The sequence below is a fragment of the Lissotriton vulgaris genome, chromosome 10 (assembly GCF_964263255.1).
Source record: "Lissotriton vulgaris chromosome 10, aLisVul1.2, whole genome shotgun sequence".
Classification (NCBI taxonomy): Eukaryota; Metazoa; Chordata; class Amphibia; order Caudata; family Salamandridae; genus Lissotriton; species Lissotriton vulgaris.
The window spans coordinates 504,568,889-504,590,990 of NC_141698.1; the positions used below are offsets into that span (position 1 = coordinate 504,568,889).

The 22,102-nt window shown below is 47.1% G+C and overlaps 1 protein-coding gene across 1 annotated transcript in view; it reads left to right on the forward strand.

The window, feature by feature from the left end:
* The window catches only part of TEKT5 (tektin 5), a 905,041-nt gene that overhangs the window by 374,588 nt on the left and 508,351 nt on the right, over positions 1-22,102 (forward strand). Inside the window, exon 4 of the mRNA XM_086939788.1 lies at positions 11,194-11,337. Coding sequence (XP_086795914.1) covers positions 11,194-11,337 — 144 coding nt within the window. The remainder of the gene's footprint in view (positions 1-11,193; positions 11,338-22,102) is intronic.

Below are 22,102 nucleotides of genomic sequence, written 5' to 3' on the forward strand. Positions count from 1 at the left end.
CAGTGCTAAAGTGCCCAGAGTCCTAAAACCACCAACACCATGTCAGAAAAAGGCTAGGAGAAAGGCAAAAAGTTTAGGGATGACCCTGCAAAAAGGGCCAAGTCCAACACTGGCCACATATATGTTAATTGTAAACAAATGATCAAAGGTCTATGTGTGGAGCCTTGTTAAAATGTTCTTGTTCAATTATTTAGTCCATTCACATTTACTGAAATATATTTTAGCCTATAAATGATATTTTGGTAAATATTAATGATAAATGACCTACTATCATTTCCATAGAATCTTTGAAACCCCTGTTTTCTCTTTTTTTAACCACTATCCATTCTTCCCTTACTCCCCTCTCCGTACCCTCCCTGTCCTTTTCCCTGTCTGGCATCTTCCCCTGCTCACAATTTCCACAGTTATTGCGCCTGCACTCGCGGTTATCCACCATATTTAATTAAAATGGTGCTCTGATATTGCACCTAATTAAAACATCCCTGTCCTAGCTCCCTACCATGTACACATACCTCACCTTTTTTCCCTTTTCATTTACATTTCATTTCTTTTATGCTTTTTTCCTTTATTTTTTTTATGTTCATATATGTCATTTTTTTTCTCTGAGTAATTACGCTGAGTGATAGAAGCAGCTGGTCAGGAGGGTGTAGCACTGTGTCTCAACATCCTATGACACTTCTCTTCTTTCAACCTGGCTGATACTGTAACCGTTCGAGCATATAGAGTCCATTCTTTCCCACCTAGGCGTTGATCAAGATCCTTTTATGAATTTTGGAGACTTCGGGTGCTTCCAAAAGCAGTTTAGTAAAAATCCTTCAAGAAGAATGGCAATGAGTTTCAAATTTATTATGATATGCCACTTGAGACTATTAAACGTAGAAGGGAACAAAGAATAAGAGGGTTTAAAAAAATAGCAATGCTAATACATTCAGCAAAACAGGTGCTAGGAAGTTTTGCGATATTTTGTGATACACAGACAGCACAAGCTTTTGTCATTGAACTGATAAATTAAGTAAAGTTTTTGGAAAAAAGGATGCTCCCCTTACGATGGCGAATTCTGGCACTGGGTGGGGGGGGGGCTAGTGGTGTTCTTTCGTGATAGGAGTAATGAAATCAGATTTCTTACCACCTTTGTTGAACTGTGGCAAGGTGAGATAACTTTGAGAGCGACTACCAGCCAGTATTGTGTTTCTCTTTTATCTAGGTCTGAGAAAACAAAGTCCTGCACAGTGGGTCTAAGGGTATGGCGGAATTGAAGGCTTTCGTTTTAGGAGGAGAGGGGGAAGTTAGAAAGAATGAGTCAATTCTTGTCAGTTTCGAGATGAGATATTCTATGGAAATAATTTGGTCCTTGATGAATCTTAGGCATCTAGCATATGGTATGAGGATGGGTGATGTAGAGTCCCACCACAATAATACACAGACACTGGTGAGTATACTATCAACCCTTTATTTCTGTGTCCACTCCGTTCCCCGTCCCTACTCTAACTAACTCCTTTCCTGTCCTGTCCCCACCTCTTCCCCTCTGCCCACCTAGCTCCGCCCACCCCAGCTACTGGACTGCTAACCTTCACATTTCCCCCTTTCTTAATAAAGCAACAAATGAAATAGAGATTAGTCCATCTCTACAATCAGTCTCTTAGGAGGCCGCACGTGACGTCGGGGTCTTGTTGGTGTGGACACAATGCATTCAGCTGGTGATTCCTTTTCCGATGAGTGTCCAGTGTCGGGTGCGACAGACTCAGGATCATTTCGGCCCTCAGGCGTGAGGGTTCTGGTTGTGCTCTCATCGTCTTCAGGAGGACATTTCTTGAAGTGAGAGGCGTTGCGTGTGATTCGCCGATTTTCCGATTCTGCGGTCACCATGGTGCCCTTTTGCTGTACAATCGTGAGGGGCTCGTCCCTGAAGCAACAGTCAGTCTTTTGGTGCTGTTCTTGCTTGACAAGGACTCTGTCGCCTTCCTTCAGGGAGGGGGACCGGGCCCTTCGCTTGTGGTCAGCATATTCCTTCATTTTGTCCTTGCGGCGTTGATCTGTTGCAGTCATTTCTCTGTGCTGTTGGTCCGAGAGAGGCTTCCTCAGTGCTCCGTCCCATGTTGGGATCCGATTTCTCATTGTCCTCCCGAGCATGAGAGTGGCAGGGCACTGGCCCGTTGTAGAGTGTGGAGTGGTTCTATAAGCGCACAGGACCTCGTTCAGCGCTGATCTCAGATCTTTCTTCTCAGCGGTGGCTTGCTGGAATGTTCTCTTAATGGTGGACATGAATCTCTCCACAGTGCCGTTGGCCTGGGGCCAGAGGGGTGTGACTTTGCGATGTTGAAAGTCCATGTGCTTCGCAAAGTCGCTGAATTCGTGACTGTTGAACGGGGGCCCGTTGTCTGTCTTGATGACCTTGGGGACACCCCATGTCGCAAAGATGTCTTCAAGTACCTTGAGGGTGCAGGCGGCACTGGTGGATGATATGAACTGGGCCACTGGGAATCTGGAGTACTCATCCATGATGACAACTACGTACTTCCCCGATTGCAGGGGCCCATAAAAGTCCATGGCAACTTCCTGCCGCACCCCATCGGGCAATGGGGTCATCTGTAGAGGCGCGGGTGGATTACTGTGGCTGGTTAACTGACACGGGAGACAGTCTTTCAAGGTGTCCTCAACCATCTGGTCGAGAGCTGGAAACCAGACACGCTCTCTCAGTGCTCTTTTGGTGGATACGACCCCTCGATGGCCTTCGTGAGTTAGGTCGATTACTCCTTGTCTCAGTGCCACTGGGATGACTAGTCTGTGATCTCTCAGAAGGAGGCCATTGTCAGTTACAGAGAGTTCGTCCGAGACATGTCGGAAGGCCTGGAGTTCTTTCTTGATATTGGGGTCTTCTTCTTCCTCCTGCGGGTGGTATCTCCACCTGTTGGATAGGATGCGCTTCAGCACTGTCTGTAGGATGTTGTCTTGATTGGTCGCTTCTCGAATGGTGTGCATGGGGATAGCCGGTGGACGAGCATGCCCAGTCACAAAGTGAATGTATTCTTCTGCGATGGAAGGCGCAGTCTCTGAGGATTCTCGGGGGTGGCGGGACATATAGTCGGCTGGATTCTCCGCCTTTCCCCGGTTTGTGGACGATTGAGAAAGTGTATTCTTGTAGCCGTAGGCCCCACCTTTCGATCCTGGGGGGCATCTTGCACTTGGGGTTTCCATAGATCGTGACAAGTGCCTGGTGGTCGGTTATGAGTGTAAAATGCTTCCCGTATACAAAGATGTGGAAGTGCTCACATGCCCACACAACGGCCAGGCTCTCCTTCTCAGGTTGGGAATATTTCTTTTCGGGGTCGGTTAGGCTCCGACTGGCGTAGGCGATGATCCGTCTCTGGTCCGATTCATTGTCGTACTGAGCCAGAATGGCTCCTAAGCCCACGGGGCTTGCGTCCACGGTGATTTCTGTTTTCCTCCTGGGGTTGAAATAAGAGAGGCAATCGGCCGATTCCACGGCGTGTTTGATGTCTCTGAAGGCACGCTCACATTCCGGGGTCCAATCAAAAGGCTGGCCAGCTTTCGTGAGGAGCCTCAGCGGGTGACTCACGGTGGCATAATCACGAATGTAGCGGGCACAGTAGCTTGCCATTCCAAGAAAGGAGCGCAGATCATTGACGTCAGTCGGACTCTTGGTGTTATTGAGCATGGCGATCTTGTCGGGGTCCGGTTTCATGCCATTGGACGAGAAGATGTGACCGAAAAATTTCAAGGTGGATTGATGAAATTCGCATTTTCCTTTGTTGAGAGTCAAATTGGCGTCCATCAAGGCGTGGCAGACACGGTCAAGAGCGATGTCGTGCTCTCGCATGTCTGATCCGTAAACCAAGATATCATCACTGTAATTGAGGGCGTTAGGTATGTGTTGGATGACAAGACGTATCGCCTCTTGGAAAATTTCAGCAGCCGATGAGACGCCAAAACTGAGCCGTTTGTAGCGGAATAGACCAAGGTGCGTGGCAAAAGTAGTGATGGAGCGAGAGCTGTCGTCCAGTTCGAGCTGATGGTAGCCCTTGTTCAGGTCCAATTTAGAAAACACTTTCGCCCCATTGAGCGCTGTGATCATGTCGCTCAAATGTGGGCCGGGGTGTCTCTCCCTTTCGATGGCCGTGTTCGGCAGGCGCATGTCCACACAGAGACGGACCTTGTTGAGGGTCCCTTTCTTGGGGACAATGACCACTGGGGACACCCAGGGAGTGGGGCCCTCGGTGCGCTCGATGATGTCGGCGTCCAAGAGTTCCTGCAGTTCGTCTTCAACCGCAGATTGCAAGTGAAAAGGCACTTGCCGTGGATGCTGGGCCACTGGTTTGATTTGTTCATTTATGTGCAGATGTATTAGCCGGCCTTTCAATTTGCCCAGGCCCTGGAACAACGATGGAAATTTCACAACATAGTCTGAGCTGTCGTTCACATTGAAGAGAACATGCACCAAACGGAGGCGTTCAGCGGTGGGGAGGCTCAACAGACAGTCGGCATCAGGCCCTTTAATGACGTGGATGACTGCCGGGATGGAGATGTCTCCGTGCGTGAGGGTGGTGTCGAACTTGCCTAGACACAGGAGTGGTTTCCTCGACATCCAGGTGTACACACGGACAGGCGCAAAACGCAAGTGAGGTTTTGGGTCCATGCGTTCATGTTCAGCAACTGAGATGTAGTTGAGCGACGCGCCACTGTCCATCACAAATTTTGCTGCGTGGTTGCCCACCTTGATGTTGAGACGTGGGTAACGTTTGAACTGATCGTTGTCAGCGATGTTGACATATTCAGTGGTGTATGAAGACCGCCTGGACGAGGACGATCTTGATTCTCTTGACGGAGAGCGACGGTCCCATCTGGAGCGTCGCGACTCGCGGCTGGAGTGAGAGGACGCTGGAGATCGAGTGGATTCACCCTGGACTGCTCTGACGTGGTGACGTTTGGTCTCAGATCTCGAGGGCCTCTGCTGGCTGTCACGTCTGTCATTGTCACTGCGTCTTTCTCTGTGGTATTCGCCACACATGTAAATGTAAATGTATAGGCATTTATATAGCGCACTACTTACCCGGAGGGTCCCAAGGCGCTTCGACCGCTGCGAAACTCTTCCTGGCTTCCCTGAGAGATGGTCCCTTAATGGGTATCTCCAGGGTGAGACCAGGCATCCCCGGCGGTCTGGTGGGGCCGTTAGTGAAGATGAGGCAAGCTAATGCCCAGAGTTGCCGAGTGTGATCGCTGATCAGAGTGGGCACCGAGGCGAGAGAATTATCGAGTCCGCTGACCCTGGTCCAGAAACCTGCCGCGCCGGGAATCGAACCCTGGTCCCGAGCCGTCCTCTGCTCTCGGGTCTGCCGCCTCTAACCAGTGAGCCACACTACCTCACATGACCTCAAAGTGATTGGACCGTCCACATTTTCTGCAACGTTGGCCCATGGCAGGGCAGGAGTCGATGTGAGGGTAGTCGTATCCGCACCTGAAACAGCGCCTCGTGCGGTCGGGTCGTCGATCCCTCCTCTCAGGTTCTTTCCTTCTGTAGTCCGGGCGTCGCCTGGGCGAAAATCTGGAGCGACGCGACCTGTCACGCGGGTTGCGTCTACTGTTGTCACGATGGTCCTGTCTTCCATATCGTCGGTCGGAAACGCGGTTGGCATGTTCGCTGCTGGTACTGGGTGTTGTCTCGATGTCCGCTGCATTTTCTTCAGCCTGGTCGTACAACCGGGAGTTCTCCTCAATTTCCGCGGGTTCCTGCGGTTTTCTTAGCAGTCGTCGTCTCAGCGACTCTGAATGACATCCAGAGATTATTTGGGATTTATTGGCTGCATCAGGCGAGAAGTTTGTAAAATCACAGTATTGGGACTGTCGTCGCAGTCGATGTATGAAAGAGCTCAGTGGTTCCTCATTTCCTTGGCGCTGCTGGTGGAACTTGTGTCGCTCGTAGTCGACGTTTCTCTTGTGCAGAAAGCGGTTATTTAGCACGTCTCTCACTTTGACATAGGTGTCGCCGTCTGTGGTTGGGATTTCTCGCACAATCTTGCTTATCTCACGCCCCCCTAAATTGCGAAGGGCTATTATCTTGTCTTTGTCCGGCTCTATTTTGGACCCTTCAATATAGTCCTCGAAGTCCTCTAGCCATTCTTGCCATTTTAGGCCCATGCTGCTGCCAGTTGTGACTGTTAGTGGCTCTGGTGCTCGCAGGTGCGTTCCTCCCTTGACTTCCTTTTGCGCGGGAGGGTTAGACATCTTGGCGGTGGGTCTTCAGTGCTTGCTTCTGACTCTTATTTCAGTTACTGGTGTGCGTTTCCAGGAGTTGTTTATTTTAGCTACCAATGCTTGTTTGTTTCTTGCTGCCAGTGTTCACTTGTTAAGATTTGTTGGGTTCTAATGCCACGGCTTGTTAATTTTCACTACTAGTGCTTGTTTTTGGTTCTTGCTTGACTCAAAGATGGCCACCGTCCATTCATGTAGGGTTTGTCTTCCAAAGCTGCCTGACCTGAAGATGGCCGCCCCCTCTGCAGTACACGAGGTTCTCTCCCTCGCTCCAGACACACACACCGGGGGCCACTGGACTCACAGTTGCAGGCAGTTGCAGGCTTCTGCTCTTCAGGCACGGTTGAGGGGTTTTCCGCTGCTCGGCGTGGCCTTCAGGTCTCGCGCGCCGACCTGATGCTGAGTCTCACGCATCAGGCGGCAAGACTCCACTTTTCCGACGGTGTCGGTGCTGGCTGGGGGCGCTTTGCCGCTCGCTTGTGGGGGCGCTTCTCCCGCCCTCGCAGTGTCTCAGGAGGTGATGGGGCAATGTCGGAGTGGGCTCCCGACCTTCACTCACGTTTTCGCCGGGTCTTCGCGCCCATGGGTCTCGCGCGTCCGGCGCGATCAGCTCCTTTCCTCTGGCGCTTCGACGCTTTCACTCGACGCTCTTTCTTCTGGCGCTTCGGCGCTTTCCCTTTGCGCTTCCTTCTTCTCTCGCGTTTTCCGCTTCCTAGGGGTTGCCAGGTCACTCCTGGGGGGCCTCACTTTCGGCGCCGCAGGGTCACGGTCGCAGCGGAGCTCTGGACGCTCCACGCTGCGGGACGGGGCTCGCTCTGGTGGGTTTGCTTCTGTATCCCACCTTCGTCGCCAGTTGTAGTGTCCCACCACAATAATACACAGACACTGGTGAGTATACTATCAACCCTTTATTTCTGTGTCCACTCCGTTCCCCGTCCCTACTCTAACTAACTCCTTTCCTGTCCTGTCCCCACCTCTTCCCCTCTGCCCACCTAGCTCCGCCCACCCCAGCTACTGGACTGCTAACCTTTACAGGTGAGATGACTAGGCTCCATCAAATAGAATTTGGCCCGAGTTAGTAGTCCTTTTTTTTGAGTCAACCCAGGCACTTATTTAACAGATTGCATGGTGGCCAACTCCAAATGTCACCGAAGATGTGTTTTGAGCTATGAAAACCACTTTGCATTGAGTCACTATGAATTTTAATTCTTGTTATTTACAAGCGACCAATTCGGAAAAAGAGGCACGCACTATGTAAACATAGTGCTAAGTGCAGAGATAGCTTCCAAGACTGGGTGAATTCACGTTGTTTTCTGACTATTCACAATTTTTTGCACTTTGGTAAGACTGTCAGTTCACCACGCACACATCAATTATGAGCTGGGAATCACAGCGGTGTGTAATAAGCATATATTATTCACGATCACTTGACTTCCTATTCCTTTTGCGATTTTACGCAATCGCTATGCATGCTCATGCTCGATATCTTCTTGGGCACCAGCAATGGATTTTCTACTCTTTCCTACCCACTTTAAGCAATCTGATCATGTATATTGAATGCCAACGGTTTCTGTTTTTTATACAGACTCGAACTTTGTGCTTCTGAGCCACATATTCCACATATCTCAAAAAAAGGCACAGCCCGAAATGCATTTGGACAATTGAGTTTATTGATGGTGATGGATACAATGTTATAAATATATGGAATGTTTCAAGAATCATCTATCCAAAATGAGATTCAATGCATTCTTGTGATGAATTAAAACTTTGAATGACTACAGTTGAAGTATGTTTACTGTGTTAAGGAACTACTAAACAGAACGGTGAAGAGAGTGGATCACCAGCCCCATCCTGAGATTTACAATAGTGAGCAAAGGGGACGCTACTCTTGACACTGGAAAACTAATTCAGCTCATTGGTTATACGCCTACGTTCAGAAAGCGATACGCTCGTGTTACCACATACATTGACAAAATGGGATCACCCTTACTTACAATTTGGAGTGCATTGTCCACCAACCTGAATGACTAGGTTGGTGACAAATGTATGTGGAGGTAGAAGCAGTAGTCCTTTACGGCAAGCAAGGAGAGTGTAGATTGAGAAAGGTGTTAGGCAGGGTTACGCCCTTCAGGGCACGAAAAATCCACTCGCCCGCTTGCATTTGTGAGCCAGATTCAATTAGGGCAAGCTATTTTTAGGTCCTACTCACCCTTTCTGGAGAGTAGGACGACAAACTGAGTTTTGACCTCTGTCTCTGAAAGCAGAGAAAATGTGACAAGATAGCAAGATTTTAAGGTATCCTTATTGCTCACAACCTAAATGAGCAATCAAAATGCCTTTAAATCTTCTTAACTTGTTACATTTGCTCCGCTTCCAGATATTGAGGTCAAGTGCATTTCAATTAGGTCAAGTACATTTTTTATACTACTAGACCTGCAGGTCTAGTAAAAATTACATGCTTTTTCGAGCCCTGGTCCTTGCCCCATTCCTGTTCTATTTGTACTCTAACCACCTAAATAATGTTCGGATTGATAATAGCACTGACGTTCCTTATGCTGCCTCAATCTGTCTACCTATTTTGCTGTACGCGGACGATTCACGGTCCTGATGGCTAGAACGCCAAAGGCCCTTCAAAAATCTATATTGGTCTATTCGGCTTTTATGGCAATTCTGGAACTGCATGTAAATAGAACAAAGACCTTTAACTTGGCAATTGGAGGGACTTAGAAAAGACTGAAGAGGCTTTATATAGAGGATAATAGTATGGAGTGGGTTGAAAAATGTACTTATCTAGGCATCTTGTTCGACTCGAATCTGACATGGAAAGAAATGATCATAAATAGAGCTAGCCACATATCAAAGAGTATAGCTGCACTTTTTAAATTTGCAAAAAGCCTAGGCAATAAGCCAATTGAGGAGATGAATACAATCTATCTAGCAAAAACTGTTTCCATAGCTACTTTTGGGGCAGCAGTATGGGGATCACTGCAAGTGGAACAATTGCAAAATATAGAAGACAAGTTCGCTAAAAGGTTACTATGAATCCCTGAATCATGTTCCAATTTCATTGTACTCAAAAAATTAGGCCTCCTGTATATCAGTTACACCATTAAGATAGCCCCGTTATTGCTGTGGCTATCTAGTTGGAAAAGACAGGCGGAATTAATCAACACATTATAAGGGACATTTGGAAACTTGATCATGCTGCGTTAATTCCATGGTTTACCTATGTGAAACAATCTTTTGCTTCCATTGGTCTGGAAGTTCTCCCTGAAACCCCTCTTAGCTGGGCAGCTTTCCTTAAACCAAGATTAAAAGATCTTTTCTTGGTATAAACAAACCAGTTTAGATGGGAGAGGAATATATTAAAATGCACAGTAATTTTATATCAAGCTTCACCGCCTGTGTTGTCCAGATTGTCTTCTTACCTGTTCTTTGTGATGAAGCCCCATCATCGATATCTATTGGTTAGGTTTCGTCTAGGTTATATTCCCTTAATGCTGGGTTATCCATCAAACACTTACTCATTAAACCAACTTTCTGGGTGCCCATGCAATGCTACAGCAAACCAAACAACTTTGCATATTTTATTCTTTTGTGCGTTTTATCAAACAGAGCAGAGAAAGTACATTGTACCATTATTGTGTAAGTTTAAACTAACTGATTATGTTTTAGCTCTTTCAGCCCTTCAACAATTAGAAACGCCATTTGTATGTTTTGTGATTGCAGCATTTCTGAAAGCTGCTATAAAAAAATAGAAGGTTATCGGTTTTATGAAAATAAAAAACAAAACAAAGTGCAGCAGATATGAAAGTATTTGAATAATTAATGTGAAAGTGCTGTATTGTATAATTTTTTTATGGATTTCAAATGTGATTATATTTTATTGGAAAACGAAAAGAAGTAATTATTGTATTTACAGTTGTTTACAATGAATGTTATGTACTTTTATGCATTTTTTATATATGCGAATAAAGTTTGATGATGATGACATTTACTATCCGTCTGTGGGAAGGCGGTCTTGTGGTTCACTTGAAAAATGTAGGAAACTTGCACTATTTTGCAAGGTTTTTAATCAGCATGTTGTTAGTGGGAGAACACCAGCAAACCTTTCTGGGAAGTCGCCTACTCACCTGATACCAGGTGGCACTGGAGGGCATATATAAGAGGTTTCTATTGAAAATAAATGAGCTAATCTGAGCACAATTAGTTACAAGATTATGAATCTTGAAGATGGTTCTCGGAATACCATACAGTGCCCTGAGTGTGTTCATCAGGGGCTTGAAGGTGTTCTAACAGATGCCCCTTTCAGAGTATCCACTCTAATAAATGCTTCTGTTAATATGGGAACAAATTGGAAGAGGTAATGTTTATTATAGCTTACAGGTTTAACATCAAATATACTAGCTGCATTATCCAGACTCGTCCGCACACCTCCCTAGCCCCCTCACCCCCACTGACAGTAAGAGGTTGATGCCCATTCGTGGGCAGTGTTGTGAAATTTGTGTTATGGTGGCATATGCCAGTCTACAGTGTACTCTGGGGGATACCAATCTTCATGGAAAAGAAGTTTTCCATTCCAAGACTTATCTTTTAAAGGTTTTCTTTTCAGTTATATTACTTCAGTTAGTCCAACTGCATTCACCCGAGAGGACAATCACCTGAATGCACTTACTTGTTACATACAATCTTGTTAAATGAAATCCTAGCTACGCAGACATGGTCAATCATTAGGACATAATTTACAAACACTAAAACCAAGCCCAAAAATGTGTGATAATGCTGAACAGTGATTCCCATTCCTGTGTGCACTGTAGGGAAATGCTCTCACTCATTTGGTATATTTTGTTTTGTCCTGAAAAATACGTATCAGTTATTTTGGCCTAATCATTACAACCTAGTCAATGATTTTTGATGTCTTTGTAGGGCAAACAGAACTGCTCAGCATCAGCTGGAGATGGATCTTACTAACAAAAAGGTAGCACAGGAAATTGACAGAAAGTGCTTCAACTTAAGGAACACATCAGAAGATATTAGCTATTTCCTAGGAGTAGAAAATGTAGACGCCACGTAAGTGTAAAAGAAAGTGTACTGAATGTAATTATATGTTTCATACTTGCGCTTTATAGTATATTTTAATTTCAAATGTAGATGTAAGTTTCATCCAAAGTCGTCCTTTTGAAATTCTGCTCCTGAATCACTTAGCAGCACAATCCATGACTTGCCCCTAGCTCAGAAAGCAAAACTCATGTTAAAACTGCGATTTTTCATGTGTTATTAAAAACATCAGCAAATCAATGTCAACTTAAATGAAATGCTCAACTCATTGAATGGGGCAGTAGGCTCCAGTGGTCACTGCTTATGTAATTGATACTGTCAGACCTCATGCAGACGCCCAGCGGGCAGAAAGCAGCTTCTGGACCCCAACAGTGGGTGACAGGGAATTTGCCACTGGTGTCCTTTGGCCTGCCCTACTATGGCTGTGCAAACTTGGCCAAGAGCAACCCCTTCCGCACTTGACTCACAGGGTAGTGTCCTGCCCCTTGCTTATCTTTTCAAAGAACGACATTACATTTAATCACAAAGCTTTACTAAATACTCCTCAGTGCAGTGCATTATACCTGTTAGTGTCACAGGGTAGGATTCAAGTTTGTGGTCCTACAATTCCCCGCTTCCTCTCTAATTATTTTCTTGGTGGCCCCCATCCTCTGAGCCTTCGAGTCTGGGAAATCAGTATATGGAGTGAATCACGTGCAGACTTTTCTTGCTCATGGTCAAATAAGCACTCAGTATTCTATCTTCCCCCCTTGCAGTACTGGAAGGGCAAGTTGAAGACCTTGAGCTGCCTGTCCCTTGAAGGCTCAGGAGGCTCTTTTGCATCTCTCCTGTGGGGCTACGGTGAGCATCAAGTTTGATGGGCTGCAGGGAAACCCGGTTGCATTACACGTCCATCTGCCATGGCAGTCTCTGATGATTGCTGTGATGGGGCCCCACAGAGGCAGAGGACAGTTGCAGTCCGGATTTTGCCAACAGTGGTCACAGGAGTTGTGATCCCAAATGGTGTACAGGCATGTGAGGCCCCGGCCTAACCTACAACAATGTTGGAAGTTGCAGCCACAATCTTGGCCCATGATGATTATTTAGTTGCTGTCCTTGTCCAGGCATTTGGAGATCATGCAGTTGCAGCTCTGTCTGGGTCCCTTTGGTGCCTCTGAGCAGCCGTCTAAGCCTAAGTCCTCCTCACTTTTTTGCATGGAAAGAAAGGCAGGGGGTGCCAGCTTCGGCCTTCCTTTCTGAGCTTTAAACCGCATCCCATCTCAGAAATTAAGCCAGGGCTTTGGTCCCTGTTGGCTACTGAATCTATCCAAGCACCTCTGCAGCTTGGATGGCAATTTACTGGGAGCGGGTTTTATTATCGTCATCTCCTGAATGGTATCTACCAGAGAGTATATTCTCCTTGTTTGTTGCCTGGACCTGCCCCACGCAGTTTGCTGTTTTAATTTGTCTGACATAGGGGGAAAGTAATTCAGTCTTTACAGTAACATTTAAATCAGACAATGCACTTCTTTTTAATGGCGAGGCGAGCATTAATTGATCTTCTGTTATCCTTATACCACTAATACACTTTTTGCACCTTCAAATTTTGAGTTGTGAAAAAATAATGTTCAGGGTAGCACTGTACAACTTGAACTTGTTAACTAATAGACACTTTGGACTGATTAAGAGTCTGGCGGTGCTCAAGTGGACCGCCACATTGGCGGGCCGCTCTGCCAAACCCGTTGTCCCACTGCTCGCCAGATTACGAGTTTCCTCATGACTGGCGGGCTTTTCTATGGCGGTCCCAGGCGGTGCCTCTGAAAATGGGCACCGCAATCGGAACGCCAAAAATATTTCCTGCACGACATGGACTGTAAAGTCCATGCCGTGCAGGAACTTAGGTGCATGCACACAGGGGGTACATTTTTTGCCCCTCTGCATGCATCCCTATGCACATAGGCTTGTGTTTCCGGACCACCAGCCTTTTCGTGGAGGAAAGACCTCCAAGCCACCGCTAGCGGTCCTAAAATTTGCAATATGCATGAAGGCACCTTCACCATATTACTGTGGCCCAGACCGGAGTTCCACCGCCAGGGAATGGCGATTCCCTGGCGACTGCTGCATTGCAACTTTGCCTGTCAGACTGCAGGTGTGGCGGTGACTGGACCACCACTACTGTGCTCTCGTGAGCCTGGTGATCCTTAGACTGCCAAACTTGTAATTAGCCCCTTTGTGTTGAGAAATCTTGATATTAAAATATTTAAGCAGCAGAAAATAATGGCACGGTGTCAAGAAAAGGAAATGTTCGTTTTCAGCAAAATAATATTGTCAAATTGCTATAAAGAATAATTGTGTGGTCTGTGTGCTGTGCTTGTGGACATCTGTGTGTGTGTGTGTGTGCGTGTGTGCGTGTGTGCATGTGTTTAGGTGTGTGAGAGAGAAAGATCCCGAGGCATCTGAGCAGCTGGGCCGTCCCTGTCATTTTTTCTCTTTAATCCCAAGCATTCCCAGAATTTGTTCTTCTTTAAAAAGTACGTGGTACTCCTAATAAAAAGGTGCAACCTGAAACTCTTTAGCAGATGTATCTACCCTCAATTAGTCCTCCCTTTCCATAATCGCCTGTAGTCCCTGATGGCCTCTGCACAAGTTTTGGCTGGTGGCAGCATTTTATAGATTATTGTACAAGTTGCACACCTGTCTTTACGGTTACCCTTTTCTGATAGTGAATATAATTGTTTTAGGTTGATGGTTGTGAGATGGAGGTACAATGTTTTCTACAGAGGACAATATAGGAAGTCCTATCTCCCATTTTATCTTTATTCCTGTTCTTTGCATTCTTGGAACGTCTTGAAAGAATACACATGCTCTCCCACCAGAACTGGCCCTTGAAAGTACCTGATCATCTACATGTAGATATTGGCCACCACACTAGTTTCTGGAAAGAAGTCTCTTGCCCAGAATCACCCTTGAAGATTAAACATTGGCCTCAGCTGGATTTGTTGTATTTTTAACTTTGATGGAAAGTGATCTGCAGTGGGTTGTTGCTCAACTGCCTGGACTGGTAAATATAAACTGTGGTTTCAGCCTAGCTCACTGATCATAATTTTGAAACCATTCCTGTGTGGATCCTGTTACTGTTGGTGCTTTCAGAACATGGATCTGAACATGGAGTTGAGTGCTTCCTGTATCCTTTGGGTAGGAACTAGTCTGAAGTCCCTGCCGAATCCTGCTGGCTTGCCCTGCTGCTGGTTCTGACCTTCCCTGCACAGAAGTTACCAGCCAGACCAAAGAGCGTAAAGAAGGCAGCAAAACACCTTGAAGCTCTCAACTCCTAACCTGTAAACATACAGGATCAGGTGTACTGTACCTCTATTGAACTAATCCTTGAAACCCCATCCATGTCTACTAGGCCTCCCTCTTGGCTTTAGATACCTGGCCTTGGCTAACCTCAACCCTCCTTTGTATCGGGAATCTTCGTTTTGGGCATTATGTTTTCCTTTATTTTTGGGTGATTCCTTAAGCCCCACACTTCATTGTTTCCCTTACTCCACAGGGAGAGGGTCAGAGGCTTCTCTGTTGATATTCCCCCTCCCTTACAATGCCCCCATTGGGTCGACAATCAGGGTAGACTGATGCCTGCAAGGCTCGAGCAACGGGAGTGGACTATGCTTGGACTGGGGTTGGCCTGGAAGGGGCGCACCCTGTACCCTGTGATCCCTCTGGAGCAGGGGTAGATACTGGTAAGCCTCCGTCCCTTTAACCTCCCCTCTCCCTTGGGCCCCACCCCTCCTTCAAAGGTTGAGTGAACCCCCAGCTGGAGTCTCGCTTGTCATCACGCTGAGGTAGGGCGACCAGATTTTTAAATCTTAAAAATCTGGACATTTTCACAAAGACAGACTTTCAATTCTACATAGCAGAGGGGAGCAGAATACCTTGAAGACAGTGCTCACAAACAGAGCAAACACAGAATGCTAGGCACTACAGTGCATGGACAGTTTCACTGAACATAAGTGGCTCTCGATACAGAAAAGGATGGAGACCTCGATAGAGTACCTATGAGCTCATAAAAGCTAGTTCAATGGGGCCACTCAAAAACCTTGGCAAATCTGCCAGGACAAAAAAACAGGACTGTCCGAGCAAATCTAAGAAGTCTGGTCACTCTATACCAAGGCCTCCTAGGTTACTAACTCTTGTGTGTGGGGGTTGGGGAGTTTTATGGTCCCATCATCCCACGCGCAGGAAGACCATTGTTCCTGCCACAAAGGATGACTTCATTCTTAAAGGGAGGCATTCATGGATTCGGAGGCTTTTAAAGTATTTGGGGGCGCCGTCTGGACTACACGCCATGAAGGAATTGTTAAGCAAGGGCATGATGCCCGAACATTGGGACCTCTTGACTTAGTGATTGGAATGCGTTCCATTAGACTTTGGCTTTGGGACCTGGGTATTGGCTTTTTAACCAGTTTTCTTTCCCGCCGTCAGTCTGACCTACCTCTGGGGTGTATCCAGTAAACCCTGTCCTATGTGATCAACAGCAGAGTGGGGCCTAATTAATCTGTGCTCCCATTGAATCATCATTGATGCCAAACATGGTGTGGACACCTGATCGACACAGCCAACAGCAACCCAGAATACCTGGAAGCGAGTAAAAGCGCTCTGGACCCCCAATGCTGTCTGTAGTCCTTTCTGTTCCAATACAATTTTGGGGGGAAAGGGAGTAGGTGAGTGCTGGTTGTGATAAGTCATTGGGGTTATTACTGTCTGTCTTCATCTGCTGGGGAGTCTGTTTTACTATGGATGTTGGCTCTGTGGTTGTGTGAAGGTGCCAACTCCCCACACTGTCACCCATCCTTGCAGGGATTGTGGCCCCTGTACCTGTTGTGCTGAGTGGCCTGTCTGTGGTTGCTGCTGCCTTATGCTTTCCCAATTACTTTATCCCTGCTACGGTTGTGTGGCGGCTGGTGGACCTCCCTGCGTCTTAGTGTATGACAAGTTCTGATTACCCTGTGCTTGGTACTTAGGAGAGATGCTCATGGGGTTATGTGGTGGCTGGTGCTAGCTCTCTAACCTCTGCGGCTTTTGCTGCCTATGGAAGTCATTGTTACAGCATGCCTCTACCAGGTGACCCCGCATATGGCAATAGTAGCATTGTCTAATGTCTGGTTGCGACCACACTCCCTAGCCTCCACTACCATAATCTGTTCATGCTCCTGAACTACCTGTTTGGAACTCTCTAAAGTTTTCAGTTGGAGCCCCCATTGTGACTGGTGCCATTTGCACAGCTGCGGCCATCTTTGCCACCTCGAGGGCCGTTTTTTTCTACTTTTGCTGCACTCATTTTGTTGATTCTCTTTGGGTTTGCTCCTGCTTCTCTTTATCCTTATCTTACTTTTTCTTGTGGCAGTGTAGTATGTGAACTTGTATCTCCCACCAGGGTTTGGTATCTAAACCAACTACGCTATCCAGCCTGCTCTGTGTCTCGGTGGGTAACCCTTTCTTCAAAATGTTATAGAAAAATGTGACTTTTGGGCCTGTATTGGTCCACGGCTGTCCGATTTATCCCCATCTTTCCCTAATTCTATTTAGGAAATCTTTTATGTTTTCCTCTGGCTTCATAGTCTCTGCCATTAGCCCTCCTACATCTGAGCGGTCAGGGAATATTTCTCTTAGGGCGGTCCAGATCAGGTGCCTGTGCATTTTAAATGCAACACCGTCATGCTGGGTGTTTGTTAGCAAGATTGCTGGAATGTGAGTTTGGGTGAACACTGTGTTAGTCTGCTCCCTAATTAGACTGCTTAGCAGACTTTTAATGTTTCTTATCACTAGTCTTATAACTGCTGTATTTTTCTTGAAGCATGTAATCCATTCCCCTGCCCATCCAGCAATTACTGTTACTTTGATCTCAACCCTTCTTTGTCCATCTGGGCCCATGGCACGCACACAATCGATACCGCAACCTTCTGTAGTATCGGTCACACTTTCATTCTAGGTGACTCTGTGGGTTTCTCCTCAACATAGCTTTACCATTTTGTGTGGCATTTCTGCATGTACAGTAAGTACCGACTAGGGTTTCCTCCTTCATGCCTTATGCAATCTTCTGCTACTGCCATGTCCACTGGCTCAAATGATTCTTCCCTCGGCCAAGACCTGTCATATTGGTCCCTCTCCTTAGTTCAATCTGCTAATATGTTGCAAAAGGAGCATGCAAAAGTCTTGCCTTCTTTTTTAGCTATTATCTTCCTGGGGTTAGTTTATCATTGTCGTGCACCCGTGGGAAGCAGCACGTGTCCTTGTCACTGCTTCCCTTGCCTGCATGCACAGGTGCTTTTTAGTTTTTCCTGCTTTACAGGTGGGTAAGCACCAGGGTGCCTTTTTCCTTTATTTCTTGGTCAGACCCTCTAGTATGACTGGATGATGTGGCTCTGAGCCCTGCTAGTAGCCTTTAATCTACTTCTGACTCTTCTCAGCGTTATGCCCTGTAACTAGCCCCGCTTTCATCATGAAAAGAGTGCGTTGTCCTGTAATTTCACTCCATCTCCTGGTTGCAGTGCTTTCTCTCTCGAGCATCTGCTCATGCCTCTCTTCCTCGTGCCATCTGGCCTGTCTGTTTCACTCAGAGCTACGTGTTGTTTATGTTAGCCTGGTTTCTCTTTCAAATTTGTTCTCTGTTTCCTCCTTGGCTGCTTGGGCACCCTTTGTATACCAATCCTCGTCATCGGTTCCCGGGAGACTAGAGCTTACTTCATCTCTCAAGCTCGCGGAGTCACTATCGAGAACCACAACAAACTTCCCTGACACACGTTTACACTTGCCTGAGCCAGTGGGAATATGTAACTTGCTCGTGTGTTGAGTGTGGTGGTCGAGGAGTCAAGATTTTGGGGACCTTTCCTAGGAGTTTGGGCTGCACTTGTGGCTTCTGGTCTTGCTTGCTTTGGTTTTCTCAGGCTTAGACCTAACTGACCTTTTTCCTATGAGGAGCTCGTTGACTTTTACTTTTATTGGCTTTGAATATCCTAATGCTGGGGGAGCTGGTCTGAGTACATCCATTACTGCATATGATGGGGGAGGTGCCTTACTCGCTATCGGCATTGCAGGGTTAGCGGTTTTTACCTCCTAAAAGATGGCCCATAATTTGAAACACTGACTCGCTTTTGTCTGTCATCTATATTTGTGCGAAATCTCCCTTTAGGCCAGGGAAATGTGTGTGCCTTCGTGTGTAAATTCCACTCTTGGCAAATCTTATTAATTATTTTGATCTGTTTGGGGAACCTAGTTTCCATATACTTTAATGGGGAATTCATGGCAATTTTAGTTACTTTTGATAACTACAACTCACATGATGATAGGTTAGAATTGCATCTGCATGATCTCAATTTGTTTACGTAATACTTTTTTCAATAAATAATCAATGCAGCATCAGCACACACAAGAATACAATTTAATAATGGATTACAGAAAATTTACTTTGTCTAACAAAATTAGTACGTTCTCACCACATATTATTCTCTAGCAAAACAAGGCTAGCATTGAATACATTCCTGGGTGAGCTGAATAGTCTGCCAATATCCGCTCTAGACAAAGGTGGTATTCTTAGAAACCATATAGAAATAATTCAGGAATTAATGGCCCCTCTTGCCTACAAACAAGTTATGCCCAGTTTCCCGGGTCCAATTTTTTTCCTATATGAATTCCACCCTGGCCTAACATTTCAGTGCAAGGGCCTAACTGGCGAAGTAACACGTGGTGGTTGGTGCACTGCGTCCGGATTGATCCTGCTGTGGCCCCCTCCACCTGGTGACTGGTGGCATTCTCCTGACTCTTCGGCCCGTGGCAAACTGTTGGTCTCTTCACCTTGCTCATTAACCCCTTGGCTGCTGGGGTAATTCCCCCACGGTGCTGGGAGAGTGGGGGGTCTCGGCGCCACTTTGCTCATGACAAGCTCAGCTCGTCATGACTCACAGTGGAGCTGAGCTGAGCTCGTCACAGACCCGCCCACTGACTAATTCTCCCGCACAGGCGGGGAATTAGCCACGCGTGGGCGGGTCACGCCCGTTATGATGAGCTCAGCTCTTCATGAGCACCGCTCCAGCTCGTCATGAGCATGGAAGAGGTGTTAATGATGGATCGTCTGCTCTCAGCTGTACAAGACTCTCTGTGGTGACCATTGACGGCCCACTCCACGCCTCCTGGAAGCACCCTGACACTAGAATCTTCGGGCCATGCTGCATCACTGTAAGGCAAACTGGACTCTGGGGAAGCGGAGATTGAGGTGGCCAATGAGCGCTCTCACACATCGTTGGAGGATAAGATAGCCACAGTGGCCACCGACCTCGTGCTGCTGCATTCTGACCATCGATACCTGGTTGACAGAGTAGGTGTGGGGGAACAAGACCTTGCCTCCTTAAAACCACAGAAACAATGCACGCATTCCTCTGTGGAGTCACTTTTGGAATGCATTGATACCTTGGAGTGGAGGGCAGAGGACCCAGAGGGACGGTTGGGGAGAAACAATATTCGAGTGTTGGGCCTCTCTGAGGGGGCAGAGGGCAGAGATGCGGTACAATACATAGAACATTGGCTGAGAGGCCTGCTTCTCTCACTCACCTTTTCACAGTACTTTACTGTAGAAAGGGCACACTGGGTCCTGGCTAGGGGGCGTCTGCCTGGGACTGGTCCCTGCCCAGTGGTTCTTGGACTGCTGCACTTCCGTGAACATGACTCCATCCTGCGTGAATCCAGAAAAATTCCTGAGATCAAATTAGCAAATGTGAAGGTCTAGCGGTGAGGAAGGAGCAGGTGACAGATCGGGTTGTTTTAACTTGGGTTTTATTTTAACAAGTCTCTTCTTTTGAGACGCCAGAGTCAATACTCCAGGCCTTTAGTTCCCTTCCTGTTTGGTTCACAGGCTGGGATTCCGTCTTATTCGCTCCTGCTTCTGGTCTTGTCTCAGTCCTGGTGGGAGGCTCAGGAAACGAGAGAGAATATGGCAGACGTGAGGGCCGGTATTCAGGTTATCAATTGGGATGGGGAAGTGAGGGACCACCAGTGCTCTGCACACACGTGTGTGACGTGAGGGTTGGTGCTGGGGAACAGGTCTCACGCGGGATGTACGGGGCGACTCTAATCACTAGCATTTGCCTTCCTCCCCCCATCCCTTGACACAGTTCCGTACCTGATTAAGCCACGCTCCTCCTCTTTTCTTTAGCAGTAGAACCATTGGCGGCCCACTTATGTGCTCAGGGTGCGGGATGTGTCATCCCTCTAGGAGATTGAATACATTCGTTCTCTCTTTATACAGATGCCTTCCTCATTTATGTAAGAGACATCTCTTCAATCCCTGGTGACATCGCTGACACTCTCAGACAATCCGCTGAGTTTTTTGGTCTCAAGGTTAACTGGGCTGAGTTCTGTTTTTTCCCACTTGCTACGTCTACACTTGACTTGGAGACCAACGTGTTCCATGCTCCCATTTAATGGCAGCCTAACACATTTCTGTACCTGGGCACTCAGGTCTACCATACCTCTGCTGATGTTCTTGAGGGTAACTTGACGTGAGCTGCTGCCTTGCTGCGAGCCTAACGGACATTCTGCAGGGGTTTTCTCTCAGTCGTGGGCCGAGTCACCCTGCTAAAAATGGTTGTACTCCCCGACTCTTGTATTATTTTGTCAACTCCCAAGTCGACAATTTGTTTGGTGGCGTACCACTGTTTCCGACGTAGTCTGTAACTCACGCTTCGGACTGCACATTAACGTGCCAGCGCTGGTGCTTTTGGGTAAGCCAGTCGGTCGAAGACACATCACTGCATTGGAATTGACGGATTGGACTGCGGTGGGACTACAGATGCTGGGGAATCTCTACAGGGATAGCGGGTTTCGGACTTAATGAGCAATTGGTGGAGGAGGATTGCCTCCTCCTAGCCATTTTATTCTCCACACGTCAGTGGTTGGGGCAACGAGAGAGAAGTGGGGAGATATGACCCATGAACTACCTATGCACCTAAATGTACCATATCTACGTGTTATGGGGTGGGGCTGGCACCTGGTATAATGGTTTGCTACGGCTCTGCGCACCCAGGCATCTCCATCTTTGACTTCCCTGTGAACTCATTGAGAGGCGGGCTTGTCTCGCCCCTGCACGTGCAGGGAGTTGACCACTGTTCTGGATATATCCCTTGCAATGCCCATTTTTGCTTGATAGAACTGTTTGTAGTGTACAGGACCTACCTCACCTGGCCAACATCAATAAATACTTTCACTGTATGAATGCTGCCTGCCCTTCTGCCGACTGGTAGACACAGACATTGTGTACATGCTCTGGGCTTGCATACATTTTCAAAGTTACTGGTGCAGTGTTCATGCTCGCCTGGTGCATGGTACTGAAAGAGAACTCCTTTGTACATGGGAAGTGTGTGTACTTGGTCTATATAAGTGGGGTAAAAAGCATAAAGTCTTGTGTCGCTAAATAGATCTGGATATAACATGGATAAACAACTGATCAAGCGTAGGTGGAAGTCTCCTGATCCTCTTCATCTTGAGATCTGGAAGCGCTCAATCCCCAACTGGGCATAAGCAGAGAGTACTGCGCTGCAGAGGGAAGATGCCAAAGGCTTCAGTAAATATCCTTAAGCTAGCAGCTGGGATGTGATCATGGCTGAGCTCCATTGGGAAATCGCTACTGGTCCCCCATCACCGGAGACACAGATGCCCCAAAAGGGGAGACAAATGCAGCTCAGCCTTCAGTAGATACTCCTCTTTGATGAGCGCACCTTAGGCTGCATGCACGACTTGTCAGATAGTG